The following is a 15,403-nucleotide window of genomic DNA, read 5'->3' on the forward strand; positions in this document are numbered from 1 at the left end:
GAGAAATAATTTATGGCTCATTTTACTCTGGAAGAAACTTACTTCTTATTTGTATGTGTTTTAAATTTTTTCAGGTTTTCGCAACAGTTCCTCTTGAAGTTATACTCTTGTACTATACTGTACATATGAACTCCCCACAGATCTCTTTTGAATCGACTGAGAATGTTGTGTACGTTGAACGCAGAGGCGTTGTCGATCACCCATACACCTGTTTCAGATAGTGCATGAATAAGTTCTATTTGCAGGAGAATGAGGGGATTCTTCCTGAGTACACGACTGCCAGCTTGCGTCCAAACGACCCGTCTCACTTTACATTGCCTCTATATATTGTGATACCATATGTATGAGCATGTTGCATCTCCTAAAAACCCTCACAGAAGTAGCTCTACTTTCAAAATAAGAATTGTTTTCGAACTGAGGAAAACAAATTCAACTAATGCTAATTTAGCTCCAGGCAGAAGGCAGAGTTTTGGAATGATCCCGAAGCTGATGCCCGGTTTACATGCAGCTGTGTTGTTGCCCAGTGATTTCCAAGCTCCAGTAAAAGCTGCAGAAATGTATAGATTTTGTTTGCACAGCGTCTGCTGCTACCATAAAAAGCCGATACAGAGAGGCTGTGCAGCTGTCATCTTTTACAGCATCTCTCTCTTTCAGCACTTTGATATATTTCACTCAGCTGCAGACAGTACCGAACTGTGTTCCTGCTAAATGAAATGACTGGCAGTGTGGAAGCTCAGGCTTGGCCAGAGCTCTGGGGAGAACTAAGCAAGACATTACTGGGAGAGACCTGACAGGGCGAGACTTCTCTGCAGAGCCAATTCAAATTCAAATTACAGCAGCTTTATTGGCATGACCAAAATGTATACAGGTACTGCCAAAGCAAAGAAAAGACTAGGGCGATATTGGGAGGAATCAAGATGCAATAGGTAGGCAGTCTATGGACATTTTCAGCCTATGATCCTCTGTGGCATGCCGGGACCTATTGTGCAGCGATTGTCACTGTGGTTTCCTCTTCTACCAGTACAATGTAGAGTCGTCTCCTGCCCTCCATGGAGCTAAAATCTGGGATAAGATCCAGCAATTTCTTGAAGTGGGTTTCCCAGGTTGCAGTATATTTGGTGCAGTGCAGCAGGAAGTGGGCCTCATCCTCCAATGTACCCTGGTCGCAGTGTCTGTTTTCCCTGCTTTTGTATGTCCGTCTGTGTCTTCCAGACTATATTTCCAAGTTGTGAGCACTGAGTCTGTAGTGACTCCAAACTCTCCTCTCTTTGGGGGTTTTGAGATCTTCCAGGTATGGTGCTAGTTTATAGTCTCCAGGGACTGGTGTATGGTGAGTTTCCGTGCCTGTTCTATTTCACGCCTCCATTTATCAACATACCAATACGATGTGAACCAACAGTCTATACACTATTATAGTTCCATATCTTTTTATGTATGTTATGATCCACTGACCAAGAATTAATGCTGACTGGGCCCTTGTGACCAGACAGGTATAGGACAGCCTATGCGCATATGATCATTTAATATGATCGTAGGATTTTGTGTGTGTATTCTGGATCTGTGGTGTGGTGGAGATATTGGATAACCACAGAGGGGTGTATGATGGCACTGAATCCGCAGGGGGGGGGGGGGGTGTCTACGGATGGACAGACACTGTCCCTGTTCCCATCAGCAGCCTTGCTGGCAGTTAAAGAGAAACTCCGACCAAAAATTGAATTTTATCTCAATCAGTAGCTGATACCCCCTTTTTACATGAGAAATCTATTCCTTTTCACAAACAGACCATCAGGGAGCGCTGTATGACTGATATTGTGGTGAAACACCTCCCACAAGTAACACCTCCCACAAGAAAAGTTCTAACTTTTGTGGGAAATAGCTTTTTACAGCTGTTTCCAACTGCCAAAAACCATGCAGCAGCTACATCACCTGCCAACAGTAAAATGTTCACTGGAGTTCCTCTTTAAGATGCTGTCAAACACCGAAAAGTTTCTTTTTTGGGCATTTTTAAAACCTGACTTACTGTAATGAGCCTTAAAGGGAAGGTCCAAGCAAAATAAAGACCTCGGAGGTCGGCGGGCCGCATTGCGTACATTTTTACGCATTCCCGCGAGTGCAGGAACATTAACACATACATTTTTACGCATTATTATTATTCAATGCGCAAAAATGTACGCATTGAACCAGTAACGCGTACAAATTTTTGTGTTAATGTTCCTGCACTCACGGGAATGCGTAAAAATGTACGCAATGCGGCCCGCCGACCTCCGAGGTCGGCAAGCTGCCAGCGGGGGACTGGAGCAGCAGTGAGTGACTACGAGGGCACAGGATGGCTGCATGGGGCTGGTAGAAGCCCCAGGTAAGTGAAACTCATTTTTTTATTTTGCTTGGACCTTCCCTTTAAGATCATAAAATCAGCTGCATAGAAAAGCTTAATTGTTGGTATCTTAGTAAACTCAGTCTTGGTTGTTATACAGGTCTACCCTGAGATGAAGGACAGTAACCAGGCATGCTTACCACCCCACTCCTTCATAACCTGCTCCTCTGATAGCACCATCCGGCTTTGGAATATGGAGACCTCCAACATTCATGGAACGGCTCTGCATCGCAACATCCTCAGCAGCGTGAGAACTCTCTCTGTTCCAGTCTAGAGTTTCCTCCAAAGTACTCGTATTTCCCTCAGATCAGTTGTTCCACACTTACTAATGGCCCATATCTCTGTTTTTGCAGGATCTGATGAAAATCATTCTGATAGATGGCAACACTCAGGCCTTGGTGGACACCGACTTTAACTGCGCCGGCCTGGCAGATAAAGTTGACCCTCAGATGCTGGACACCAAGCTCGGCATTCGCTCTGTGTGCGTGAGTCCCAATGGGCAGCACTTGGCATCTGGGGACAGAACAGGGACGCTCAGGTAATGGAATGGTGGACACCGTGCGTAGATGGAGTACACTGTCTTCTATTGGAGCAATAACCCATGTATTCAATATCCTATAGGGTGCATGAACTGCAATCGCTGTCGGAGCTGTTGAAGGTTGAAGCACATGACTCGGAGATACTGTGCCTGGAGTATTCAAGGCCAGAGACTGGTAGGATTCTCTTATGTTTAGATAGATAATAAACCTATCTGATAGGCTTGACAAAGGCAACAACTGCTTTCTAGGAGGTATTTTACTTCAAGGGCCCAACTGACAGTAAACAAATCCATCCATGTCTAATCCTTTTCTTCTGCTTGTTATCAGGATTAAGCCTCCTGGCCTCTGCCAGCCGAGACAGGCTCATCCATGTTTTAGATGCCTCTAAGGATTACAGCCTTCAGCAGACCTTGGATGACCATTCTTCATCTATCACTGCTGTAAAATTTGCCGGTAATCCCACTTTTCCTTCTTACATGGTTCATTGTTGTTTTCAGTAATATGTTCGCAATAGAGCGCTTGTACAAGGAAACAAAAAGGTACACAGAGAGCCCAATATAGTGTAGTAAGTTGTAATTTCGAGAAGAAATGAACAGCGTATAAGGAATTATACTCACAAACGTGTGGTTACCACAAAGGCAACCACTGTACAGGCAGGTAGAGATTAGAACCTGACCCCACTCAGGTAAATGTGTTGCTCTCTGTAGATTGAAAACAAAGGAGTAGCACCCCTCCACCAAAGGTGGACTTTACAGTGTGACAAAGGTTGCAACAGAGGCGCCAAAATCAGGATAAAATATATTAAAAAAGTTAAAAAGAAGGTAGTGGTGGACGTGCCTCCCCTGTAAGTAGGCACAGATTATGTTGATTTTTAGTCATCAATAACATTTATTCAAGTACTCCACAATGAAACGTGTTTTGCAGGTTCAGTCCTGCTTCATCAGGCAATAACTAGAGTAAAATTATGCAGGTCTAAACGAAAGCCAAGCACTTTGTTTAGACTTGGAATAGTTTGATTCAGTTATTGCCCGATGAAGCAGGATTGAACCTACGAAACACATTGCATTATGGAGTACTTGAATAAATGTTGACTACAAATCAAGAGAATTTGTGTCTACTTACTGGGGAGGTAAGTCCACCGCTACAGTTTTTTTTTTCTTCTTTATGTTTTTAAGTATTTTTTTATCCTGATTTTTGCACCTCTGTTTCAACCTTTGTCTCAATGTTGGCAATAGAGGTCTTAAAGGAACTCTATTGTGAAAAATTGTAAAATTTAAAATGCATATTAAAAATGTACATTTGTTCCAAACTAAAATGCACTGATTTTTTTTTCTTGCGTCTTTGTGACTTACAATAACATCTGACAGATCTGACTGGTTTTGGACTAGTCCACCTTCTCATGGGGGATTTTTAGGGCTTTCTTTCTTTTTCAAAAGCACTTCATACACGTCAGTTGGTCAGTCCAACTGTGAAAACAGAATGCAAGTGAGTAGGGAGGCTGGCACCTTTGTATAGATCCTTTCCAGGGAGTGCTTTTATAAGGAATAAAGGATATGCTGAGAATTCCCCTTGAGGAGATGGACTAGTCTAAAACTTGTCAGATTTTTACTACCTGCTGTAAGTGACAGGAACATGGGAGAAAAGTAATTCAGGGTGTGTTTTAATCTGGGAGAAATGTACTTATAAGTATGTGTTTACATGTATTTTTCTTTTTACAATTTTTCATGATTGTGGTCTTTTAACCCTTTAGCAGCCAATTTATTTAGAGGCTTGCAAGTGCTCCAGACCAGTTTATTTCAGCACATTTTTTTTAATTTCTTATTTGTTACATCTCCTTGCTACTAATTAGTACTGCTGTAATGTGTATTTATGGCCACTTGTCACTAGGGGGCAGTGTAAGACAATAACAGAGGACGTCTGCTTTCAGTTTCTATATTTTCTGCAACTAGAGTGAGATCAAAGCATTCCATGAATTTACAGTACAAGTTCTGCCGACTGAGGTCAAAAGCAACGCACTTCTCTCAAATGAGAGAAGTCTTTTGAAGTTGCTAAAGACACAATCCAGAAAAATTAAATCTTTTTTTATAAATTAGACCTAAAGTCCGCTCACAAATGGGACTGCTAAAGAAGATACAAAAGTATTCAGGTACATTATTTGCTTTGTAAGTGTGTTGTCACCCCCAAAATGACAGAAGTTCCCTCAGTTGTTGTTGATTTGCAGCAGCCTGGGAGCACATGAAGGATAGCTGATAATAGATGCCATAGCAAGCTGTAAGCAGTACTGAGAATCTTTTATGCTCATTATGGGATTCTGCTTTTGCACTAAAACTACCGCTTGCATTGTATTTGTGATCTGAATGTAAATCCAGTCTGTGTGATGAATCTGAGCCTGTGAAAATGTAAGCCTCATGGTTTTTAAGGCAAATCTGGACTGAAAATAAACGTACAAGATAATGAATTTGTATATATAGTAATAATGGTAACTAGACCTTGCCTGGGGCCTATTATTTTCACTTTAAGTGAGAACATTCTACAGCCCATTTACAAGAAACTTTTTTTCCTAGTTGACATGTTTACACCTTGTCAATAAAATGTATTTTAAGCCACCCGCAAGCAGCAAAATAGTCAAAATAATTGAGACTACGTTACTTTTTGTTACTTTATCAATTGTAAAGTGCTGAAATGGTTTTTATTAAAGAGTGGATGAAAATGTATCTCCTAGGAGAAAACTCAAAAGAAAAATATGGGCCTAAGACTGAATTCTAAACCAGCCATGTCAGTGTGGCGTTGAATCTGGTGCATTTAGCTGCAAAAGAAATGGAAATGATCAATTTTCAGCACTTAACTGTTGTCATTGTTTCTTCAATCAAAGTGTTTTGGCTTCTTCTTACTTTTCAGGAGAGCCCTGTCAGAATTCAACTGCTGTCTCATTTGCATTAATAAAAGCTCTTTAGCTGCCTCATTTCCTTAGATAAAGCATTAGTTTATTAACCCTTGCAATGGAATACAAAACCTTGAAGTTCTTATGCTAGGTACACACCATACAATTTTGTGTTAGATAGATGGTTTGATTTTCAATAAAAAAAAATCTAATAAAAAAAAAAAAAAGCGAGAGATGTTTCGATAGATAATTTCCGACATGTTCAATCTTATTTTAGATATTTTTTCTGATCGATTTTTCATAAAAGTTAATGGAAAGGGATAAGAAAAGATAACCAAATCGAAAATGGAAATCCATGGGATAAAAAATCGACCAAAAAAAAGCATTGTGTGTACCCAGCATTAGTGGGACTACTACCAAACTTTTCAGGCAAAGGGCCATATTGCCATTCTTGAGAGTGCTAGGGGGGCCAAACTAGTGAAATTAAGCACAGTTTTGCTGATTGCCGTTAGGTAATCATTGCCTTTTGACATTTTGTCAAATAAAACATTTTCATGGGAAATAACCCATATACCGTGTGCACTTGGCACAGTGGCAGCTGCTAATCAGTGGCTGTCACTGCCGCTGGCCCCTGCATGTGGTACCACAGCTACAGCCTATGGGCCGCATGGAATAAACAACTGTAAAGACTTTTGGGGTGAGTAAGGCAAAAACCGCACTGAAAATTTGGGGGCACAAGACTCTGCCGTAATGTGAATTGCGGCTGCAGCAGAGCTCAGTCAGTAATTAGGGCACCGTCAAAAGACAGAGCCCAAATTACGATAAAAACAGCAGCTGGATTACGTCTTACTCTAGAGTCCACAGCAGCCTGGAGGGGGAATAGTAATTAACACCGCCGGGACTTTTGCAGGAGCAGGGTGAGCTGTTTTTCAGCTTTGCCCTGCCACCAAATTTCCCGGCGCCTTAATTACATGTACATCTTTTGGGGGACTAACAGAAATGGCTCGGAGGGCCGCATTTGTCCCCTGGGCTGGATTTTGGACATGTTTGGTTTAGGACGTACATGTCAAACTCCAGCCTGCAGGCCAAATCTGGCCCTCAGAGCAATCAAATTTGCCCCCCAAGTGGTTTTCCCACTTTGCATTATGTTTGGCACACGCTAGACCTGCAGGGAAGCCATATTGGAGGTGAAGCCCTAGATAATCAGGGAAGCCATATGGGGAGGGAGGGTAAAAGCACTAGACATCAGGGTGCTGTATTGCGAAGGGGGGGGGGGTCACTAGACACCAGGGAGTTGTATAGGGGAGGAAGGGGGGCAGTTACAGGGAACTTTATAAGGGCGAGAGGATCACTCAATACCAGGGAACTGTGTAGGGGAGGTAAGAGGGCTGCTAAACACCAGGGAGCATTGTAAGGGAGGGAGATGACCACTTGACATTGGCCTGCAGTTTGGTCCCAGTGTTCAATTTCGGCCCACTTTATATTTCATATTGACACCATGGTTTAGGAGGAAGACTACAGATACAATCGGGTAACTCATCAATTTATTTTCACTTTAGGCTTGCTTTAACGCTGTTTATACAATCAGGTTTGCTTGTGAAGAGAGCTGTCGTTGCGCAGCAGAATGATTCAGCTCTTGATAAAATTCCTCAGAAAACCATCGCGTGCCGCAGCACTTAGTCATGTAAGCACTCTGTCAGCTGCAGTACCGCTAAACCTTTTTACTTGTTCCTTTTACAGCTAACGATGGCAAGGTGCGAATGATCAGCTGTGGAGCAGATAAAAGCATTTACTTTCGTACAGCGGATCAGGTATGTGAATGCAGATGTCTTCACACACACTCTAGTAGTAAATGTAAACAGTACCCAGCTCATCCGTGACAAGACGCAATAAAAGGTCTCTAATCCTGGATCTACAATTATACAGTTCCGTTTGACAACTGGATGAGTCATGGAGCTAGCAACAGCTGTTACGTGGTAGCTGTGACTCAGGCCTGTTTTTAAAAGTTGTGAAGAACAGGCTCTTTCAAACATGCCGCATGATGTACTGTTTTGCCTGGGGACACGGAACCGCTTTGCTTGTGGTAACCGTAAACCATTCTCACATCACTTAAAGAAGAACTCCAGTGAAAATAATTTAATAAAAAAAAGGGTTTCATTTTTACAATAATTATGTATAAATGATTTAGTCAGTGTTTGCTCATTGTAAAATCTTTCCTCTCCCAGATTCACATTCTGACATGTATTACATGGTGACATTGTTACTGTGGGCAAGTTATGTAGCTGTTTCTAGCTGCTCTGGCTGTTACAGACAGCTTTAAACAGCCATTTCCTGTCTGTGAACATTGTTACATTGTGGCAGTTTGCCCAGAGTACCGCGGTATTCAGAGCCTCTTGTGGGAGGGGTTTCAGCACAAAATTAGTCACACAGCGCCCCCTGATGGTCTGTTTGTGAAAATCATTCAATTTCTCATGTAAAAGGGGGTATCAGCTACTGATTGGGATAAAGTTCAATTCTTGGTTGGAGTTTCTCTTTAAAGCGGCTTATGCTTTTCTTTTCTTTGCTTTTTTTTCCTCCTACATTAAAATATAACTTTGTTGACTTCTAGCTGCCTAGCCTGTAGCTTATGTGGCATTCACACATCTAGATCTGCCTACCCGGCTGAGTGTTTGCCTATCCTGCTGATCTTTTGCCTGTAATCAAGTTTTATCTCATCGGCTAAATGCTTGTTTCAGGTGTGTGATTAAAGGTGCCCATACATCTAGCGACTTGGCGGCCGAACAACCCTCCGATTCCATAATTATTCAATCAGATGCAAATTGGTGGCACCAAGTGCATGCCCGAGTGACGATGCAACCAATTTCAGGCTGAGCATGTCAATCGGACATGCTGCAAGATGTCGGGCTGTCGTGGTTGGTTGAGTGAGCGACGGTAACGGCGAGCGATATCCGGACGAGTGATGAACGCGACGAAAACGCTGTCCCCCTAAGGGTTAATGTGCCCCTCCCCGGCAACCAATGCACTATACATTACTTGTCCGTGTCTGCATGGCATGGACAGAGGATGAAGCCTGGAGCCAGTGGTGGGCATCGGGGGGAGGGGGGGAATCATTGACCATTATGGGGGGACAGAGTTGGGCCGGCGAGGTGGTAGATGTGGCGTCACTGGGCCGATTCTGGATCGATTTCAGCAAGTAAATTGATTGTGAATTGGCCTGCGGTGTATGGGCAGCTGACAGATCTCTCTAATCGATTTGACTGAGGGAGAGATTTGTCTCTTGGTGGAATCTGCCCATACATGGCTAGATGCATGGCTTGCTTAAAGAGAACCCGAGGTGGGTTTGAAGAATATTATCTGCAGACAGAGGCTGGATCTGCCTATACAGCCCAGCCTCTGTTGCTATCCCAAGCCCCCCTAAGCTCCCCCTGCACTCTGCAATCCCTCATAAATCACAGCCACACTGCTAAAAAACAGCTTGTCAGAGCTGGCTGTGTTTATCTCTATAGTGTCAGTCTGCTGCTCTCCCCGCCTCCTGCAGAACTCCAGTCCCCGCCTGCATCCCTTCCCTCCCTGCTGATTGGAGAGAAGGGACGGGGCAGGGACAAGAGCTATGCAGGAGGCGGGGAAGCAGCTGAGACTGACACTACAGATGTAAACACAGCCTCACAGCACGGCTGTGATTTATGAGGGATTGCAGAGTGCAGGGGGACCTTAGTGGGGTTTGGGATAGCAACAGAGGCTGGGCTGTATAGGCAGATCCAGGCGCTGTATGCAGATAACATTCTTTAAACCCACCTCGGGTTCTCTTTAAGACACAGTTGAAGCCAGAGAGATCAGCAGGACTGTCAGGCAACTATCATTCTTTAGAAATCAGTGAATGTCGCTACATAATCACTTTAAGGCCTAGTCTATAAGGATAATTAATTGTGCAGTTACATGGCGGGTTTAGCTTAGGATTTAGCACTGGATTTTTTGGCTGGAGAGGGTGAAGCATCAATGGTTTGGCTTTGGGGGACGGGGCCTAAAACCATCAAGATGTGCGCCTGCCAGAGGAGGGGGCTGACGGGAAAAGTAGTCCGGGCAAGCAAGTTCGGCCCTTGGGCCACATAAGGCCCGCCGGACGTCAGCTGGACAGCACTGGTCTAGGATGACCCACAAACTTGAACTTCTGTATTTGGAGAAAGCTCTCAGCACGTTACAGTAGGGACAAGTTCAGATTTTCCAGGAAAAATGTAAACTTGCAAGTTGTACCAGGAGCCTTTCTTGTACTGTAGTTTTTGCCGTGCATTTGTCACTGTATCTTCTGAATATGTATTTTACATACCGTAATCTTGTGTTCAGGATCTATAGCCCAGGTTTGTAAGAAGTCTTTTACTTGTGGTGGAAGAAGCACAAGTTGTTGCTTAGGATACTGGCAAAATATGTGGAAAGCCTACTATGCTAGTTTACTGAAGACTGGATCTCTTGCGCAATCCAGGGAGACCCCATATTCCTAGTATAAAAGCCGTGTTTTGCCATCAGGCAAGAGTGTGGACAGACTCCGGGGTGCTGCTGGACCGGGAGGGGTTGGGGAGGTTCTTTAATTTCTTTTTTGTTCGTTTTTTTTCTTTTCTTACTCTTCATTTTTTTCTCTGCTTTCAGACAGGAGAGGGCTCCATCCATTTCACCCGGACACACCACATAGTACGTAAAACCACCTTATATGACATGGATGTGGATCCCAACCTGAAGTATGCAGCCATTGGCTGTCAGGACAGAAACATCAGGTATTGCCTTATTTTACATGGAGCTTGAAGAGGAAGTGTAATGACCTGTGATAGTAAATAATCCCGGATGCCCACTTTTACATTTAAAGGGGCACTATGATGAAAAATTGTAACATTTAAAAATGTGTAAACATATACAAATAAGAAGTACATTTTTTTCCAGAGTAAAATGATCCATAAATTACTTTTCTCCTATGTTGCTGTCACTTACAGTAGGCAGTAGAAATCTGACAGAAGCGACAGGTTTTGGACTAGTCCATCTCTTCATAGGGGGATTTTCAGGGATTTATTTATTTTCAAAAGCACTTAGTAAATGGCAGTTGCTCTGTCCAACTGCCGAAAAACTGTTTAGCGAGCAGGGAAGCTGGCCAGCATCATTGTTTAAATCCTTTTTAGGGAATATCTTTGGGAATATCTTTATAAAGCCTTGCTGAGAATCCCCAAAGAAGAGATGGACTAGTCCAAAACCTGTCACTTATGTGATTTCTACTCCCTACTGTAAGTGACAGCAACATAGGAGAAAAGTAATTTATGGCTCATTTTACTCTGGAAAAAACGTACTTATTTGTCTGTTTGCACATATTTAAAAGTTTATATTTTTTCTCCATAGTGCCCCTTTAATTAGCCTGGTTTCAGCATCATAAACACTTCCTATATGTATATATATTTCTGCGTATCGGTATGTAACCCCGCCCTTCCTCTGATGTGCAGCCTAGGCTATTTAGTTATGCAGACTTCTTCTTCCAATGCACTCTGGGAGAGCAGGTGTTTCAGCTCACTTTGGTACACAAAAACAAACATTCCGCAATGATGCACCTTGCTAGCAGTAAAGATGACTCCATCTGCATTAAATTGATAAATTAAGAATGTAAACTAGGTCCTGTTCATCTTCATGCATTGCAGATTTCAGCAAGGCAACACATACCATGATCTCCAAGGTTATCAGAAAGTGCATAGAAAGCACATTCTGTGAAATAATGCATAGAGGGATGCTTTTTTCGTAAAAACGCATGTAATGAGTCAATGGATGGGTTGCAGACAACACACCAGAGTGCAGTGCACTGCATTTTTTCCCCCACAATGCACCAGACTCTTCTCTCTCAGGTAATGGGATTAAGAATGCTTCAAAATGCATATACTGTATTTTTTGGACTCTAAGACTCACTTTTTACTCACTGCGCCTTATAGTCCAAATGCAGGGAGTTCCTGACTTGTGAACGCCGGCCAATACCAACCTCCAACCCACCGCAATGTCGGGGACTCCCTGTACTGTGCCTATGCAGAGGAGGACAAGGGGGATAAATGGAGGACACGGGGACACAAAGGAACATAGAGGGGAACACAAGGGGACAGAGGAGGACGCAGACACGAGGTACAAAGGGGGCATAATCCACAAGATGCCCCTTCACCATGGATGCACCAGGTGTAGTATATATATTTTTCCCCCCTGGTTTTTGTCTCCTAAACCTAGGTGCGTCTTATGGTCAGGAGCGTCTTATAGGCTAAAAATACGGTAAATGCATTCTTATGTCTTTTTATTTATTGTTTTTATGAATTTGGACCCGCCCGTAGGATGAAGGAAACTTCAACAATGGGCAAACCTTGACTAAATATTTATAAATTAATTTTGTATAAAATAAGTTTGATAGCGTACTGGTAAGGCTGCTGCCGTTGATGTGGGATTTGAGCCCTTTGACAAGGGTTGGAATCCTGGTTCAAGCTAATTCATAAAACAGTAAGGAGTCTTTGGGCAATGATCCTGGTTGCCCGTGGAGTCCGCCTTAAGTGGCTGCAGCTCTGGCGTTTTGAGCAGGGCTGTGGAGTTGGAGTCGAGGAATCGGAGTCTGGACAATTTTGGGCACTCTGAGTTGGAGTCGGAGTCGTTGAATTCATAAACTGAGAAGACGGAGTCGGATGATTTTTGTACAAAATCCACAGCCCTGTTAAGTATTAGGCTAAGGAGTCTGAGTCGAGGAGTCTGAGTCGGAGCCATTTTGGGTACCCGGAGTCGGAGTTGGGAGTCGGAGTCGTGGTTTCATAAACTGAGTCTGAGCCGGTAGATTTTTGTCCCGACTCCACAGCCCTGGTTTTGAGTCCACCAGGAGAAAAGTGCAATATAAATGTTCTGTGTATTGTCTTGTCAAAATAAGACATTTTATAAATCGAGCTATATTCGCTTAAGTTCATGACCTCCTTCCAGAAGGCAAATACAGTATACAGAATCAAGGCTGAAAAACAGTGAATGACTTGCATCCATAATTATTGTTAATAATTAGGCATTTATATAGGGCTTACATATTATTGTCTGCGCTTTACAAAGGCCATGGGCCTGATGCAATATCCGCCGGTGGAGTTGCTATGCACAGCTAGTGTACAGCAATTTTACCGGTACTAATGCAGAAGAAAACAGCCTAATGACCTATTAGTGCCACATGCATTACCGTGTTAGCATGCGCATTGCTATGGTAATTGGGGGTACAACTGCGCATGGCAACTCAATCGGCTATAGTACATCAAACACCATAAAACAAAGTTCCATCGCTAGCAGAGAGGACCTAAGTGTAATGTTCCTGCCACAGTTTAGGGCCAGGAATGCCTGGAGGAAACCCAAGCAGACACTGGGAGAACATACAAACTCATTATGGCATCAATTCATGAAGTGTTACTGCATTCGGTAAAGCTGAAAACAGCTGAGTTTACAGAGCATTTTAGTAAAATGTCAGTTCAACAACGCTTTTACCGCATGGCAAGGTGTAATAACCGAGCAGTGGGGTAGATTACCAACTTGTGTGGTAAACGCCTCCAACACATGTCAGCAAATGTCAATTCATGAAGATCAGACCATGCGGTAAAGCCCAGGAACATGTTCTCTAATTACCGGCAGCTGTTACTAGTTGAAATTGAAAAACCGCTTTGAATGCCTTCCGTGTGGATATTCCCATGACTGACAGGAGCATAGAGCCAATAGGAACAGCCCCTATCTCCTGCAAGTCCCTTTCATAAAATCCAAAGCCTTATCCCGAGGGTCCAGCTTTTTCTAAGCCCCAGGCAGCGAGAAAAATAGGTTCCCCCTGCAGCCCTTCGGCCGTTTAACCCCTTAGGTGCATGTTGAAAGATGCAGAGAAGCTAGTGGGGAAATCACCTAAGCATGGCATGTGTAATGTCTCTTGGAGTTCAGCTAAGCTGTGGCAATTAAATCAAATGTTAAAGGTTAATAGACAGATTCACAGGGAGCAGAGGCAGTATAACAAATATGAGCATTCTAAAGGGATGTGGGGATGCCTCTCACTATTGTAATGCCCTCACTGCGTGGAACAGCATGTAACACAGAGACAGCTTCACACTCTTTTGCGGTTCCGGAACAGTTTTTTTTGTGAATTGAAGCATAGTATTTCAGTAAATCACCGAACTTCTACAGCACCTGTGAAAATATTGGTGAATTAGCAAAAAGATGTGTAGTAACCCCCAGCTTTAGCACACAGCACTTTCCCCTTGCAGCAATAGGGTCCCCAGTTCCAGGCCTGGATACTATCTGCATTGACATCAATTCAATTCATCAAAGGCTGTACGGTATTTAGACTTTTAGACCTTGATTCCCCACATACAGGTAGAATAAGCCTATTAAGTTAGTTCTACTGAATATTACATTTTAATAAAGCAGCCGACATGAATACCATTCTCTAAATCTGTCTAGAGATATTGTTTTTTCTTATTATATTATTTCCTAATATGCCACCTGTATTTTCTCCAGAATATTTAACATCAGCAGTGGGAAGCAGAAGAAACTGTATAAGGGCTCACAGAGTGAAGATGGGACGCTGATTAAGGTATATATTTGCTATTTAATGTCACCTGACTCCTTTATTTCTCATACACTTCTAAAGTGGAACTGTAATCTTGTATTGGTTTTATTTTCTTGGTGTTTGTGGCATCCAACTTACCATCCACGTCTACTTATTTTCTTCGAAAGAAAGCAGATTGAGTTGTTTCACCACTTTAGCAGGGTCACTGTCTCATCAGGCATAGCTGTGTGTGCTCATATCTCAAAACATACCAGGAACAGACACAAAGTTCTTCAGATGCTGAAAGGTTGTAGAAGGGGAGGGGCAGGAAATGTGTGCGCTGGGTCTGGGTGCCGCCACAGGCGCCCATATAATTAGTGGCAATGTGTGGAAATTTGGGCGCCCGCAATTTGAATTATGGTACAAATATTGAGCGCTTGCTGTGGATTGGGGCAGGCTCAGCCACTTACATACCTGATATTTAACTCTTTTAGGCAGAGAAAGAAAAAAAGGAACACAGCATAGTTATTTGTGTGCTAGGCACAGTACATACCCATGTCTCTCATCATGTCACATCACTTCAGGTATCCTTTAATTTCCAAAGGAAATTTTATTTTGACCACATCAAATATGAAATTTTGTGTGCGTAATGACACAGTTGCCAGTTCACTTTTACTAACCATTAAAAATCTGGGTTTTGAATTTGGCCTTCTGACTTCGCAGAACTGGGCTTGAAGCAGAGCTATGCGGGAAAGTATTGGCAGTTCATTCGTTTTATTTGCTGCCTAAAATTGCCTTCGGTGTTAAAGAGAAACTCCGACCAAGAATTGAACTTTATCCCAATCAGTAGCTGATACCCCCTTTTACATGAGAAATCTATTCCTTTTCACAAACAGACCATCAGGGGTGCTGTATGACTGATATTGTGGTGAAACTCCTCCCACAAGAAACAAGAAAAGTACGTACTCTTGGCAGTTTCCTGTCTGTGAACCTTGCTGCATTGTGGGAAATAGCTGTTTACAGCTGTTTCCAACTGCCAAAAAACCATGCAGCAGCTATAT

At 42.9% G+C, this 15,403-nt stretch overlaps 1 protein-coding gene across 5 annotated transcripts in view; it reads left to right on the forward strand.

Annotated features, from left to right (window-relative positions):
- Nucleotides 1-15,403, forward strand: part of MAPKBP1 (mitogen-activated protein kinase binding protein 1) — a 254,641-nt gene that overhangs the window by 193,422 nt on the left and 45,816 nt on the right. For all 5 annotated transcript variants that reach the window (XM_068254292.1, XM_068254295.1, XM_068254296.1 and 2 more), the window contains 7 exons: nucleotides 2,475-2,621; nucleotides 2,728-2,912; nucleotides 2,996-3,087; nucleotides 3,241-3,366; nucleotides 7,535-7,605; nucleotides 10,436-10,560; nucleotides 14,312-14,387. In XM_068254292.1, coding sequence (XP_068110393.1) covers nucleotides 2,475-2,621; nucleotides 2,728-2,912; nucleotides 2,996-3,087; nucleotides 3,241-3,366; nucleotides 7,535-7,605; nucleotides 10,436-10,560; nucleotides 14,312-14,387 — 822 coding nt within the window. The remainder of the gene's footprint in view (nucleotides 1-2,474; nucleotides 2,622-2,727; nucleotides 2,913-2,995; nucleotides 3,088-3,240; nucleotides 3,367-7,534; nucleotides 7,606-10,435; nucleotides 10,561-14,311; nucleotides 14,388-15,403) is intronic.

This window comes from Hyperolius riggenbachi, chromosome 9, assembly GCF_040937935.1.
Source record: "Hyperolius riggenbachi isolate aHypRig1 chromosome 9, aHypRig1.pri, whole genome shotgun sequence".
Taxonomy (NCBI): domain Eukaryota; kingdom Metazoa; phylum Chordata; class Amphibia; order Anura; family Hyperoliidae; genus Hyperolius; species Hyperolius riggenbachi.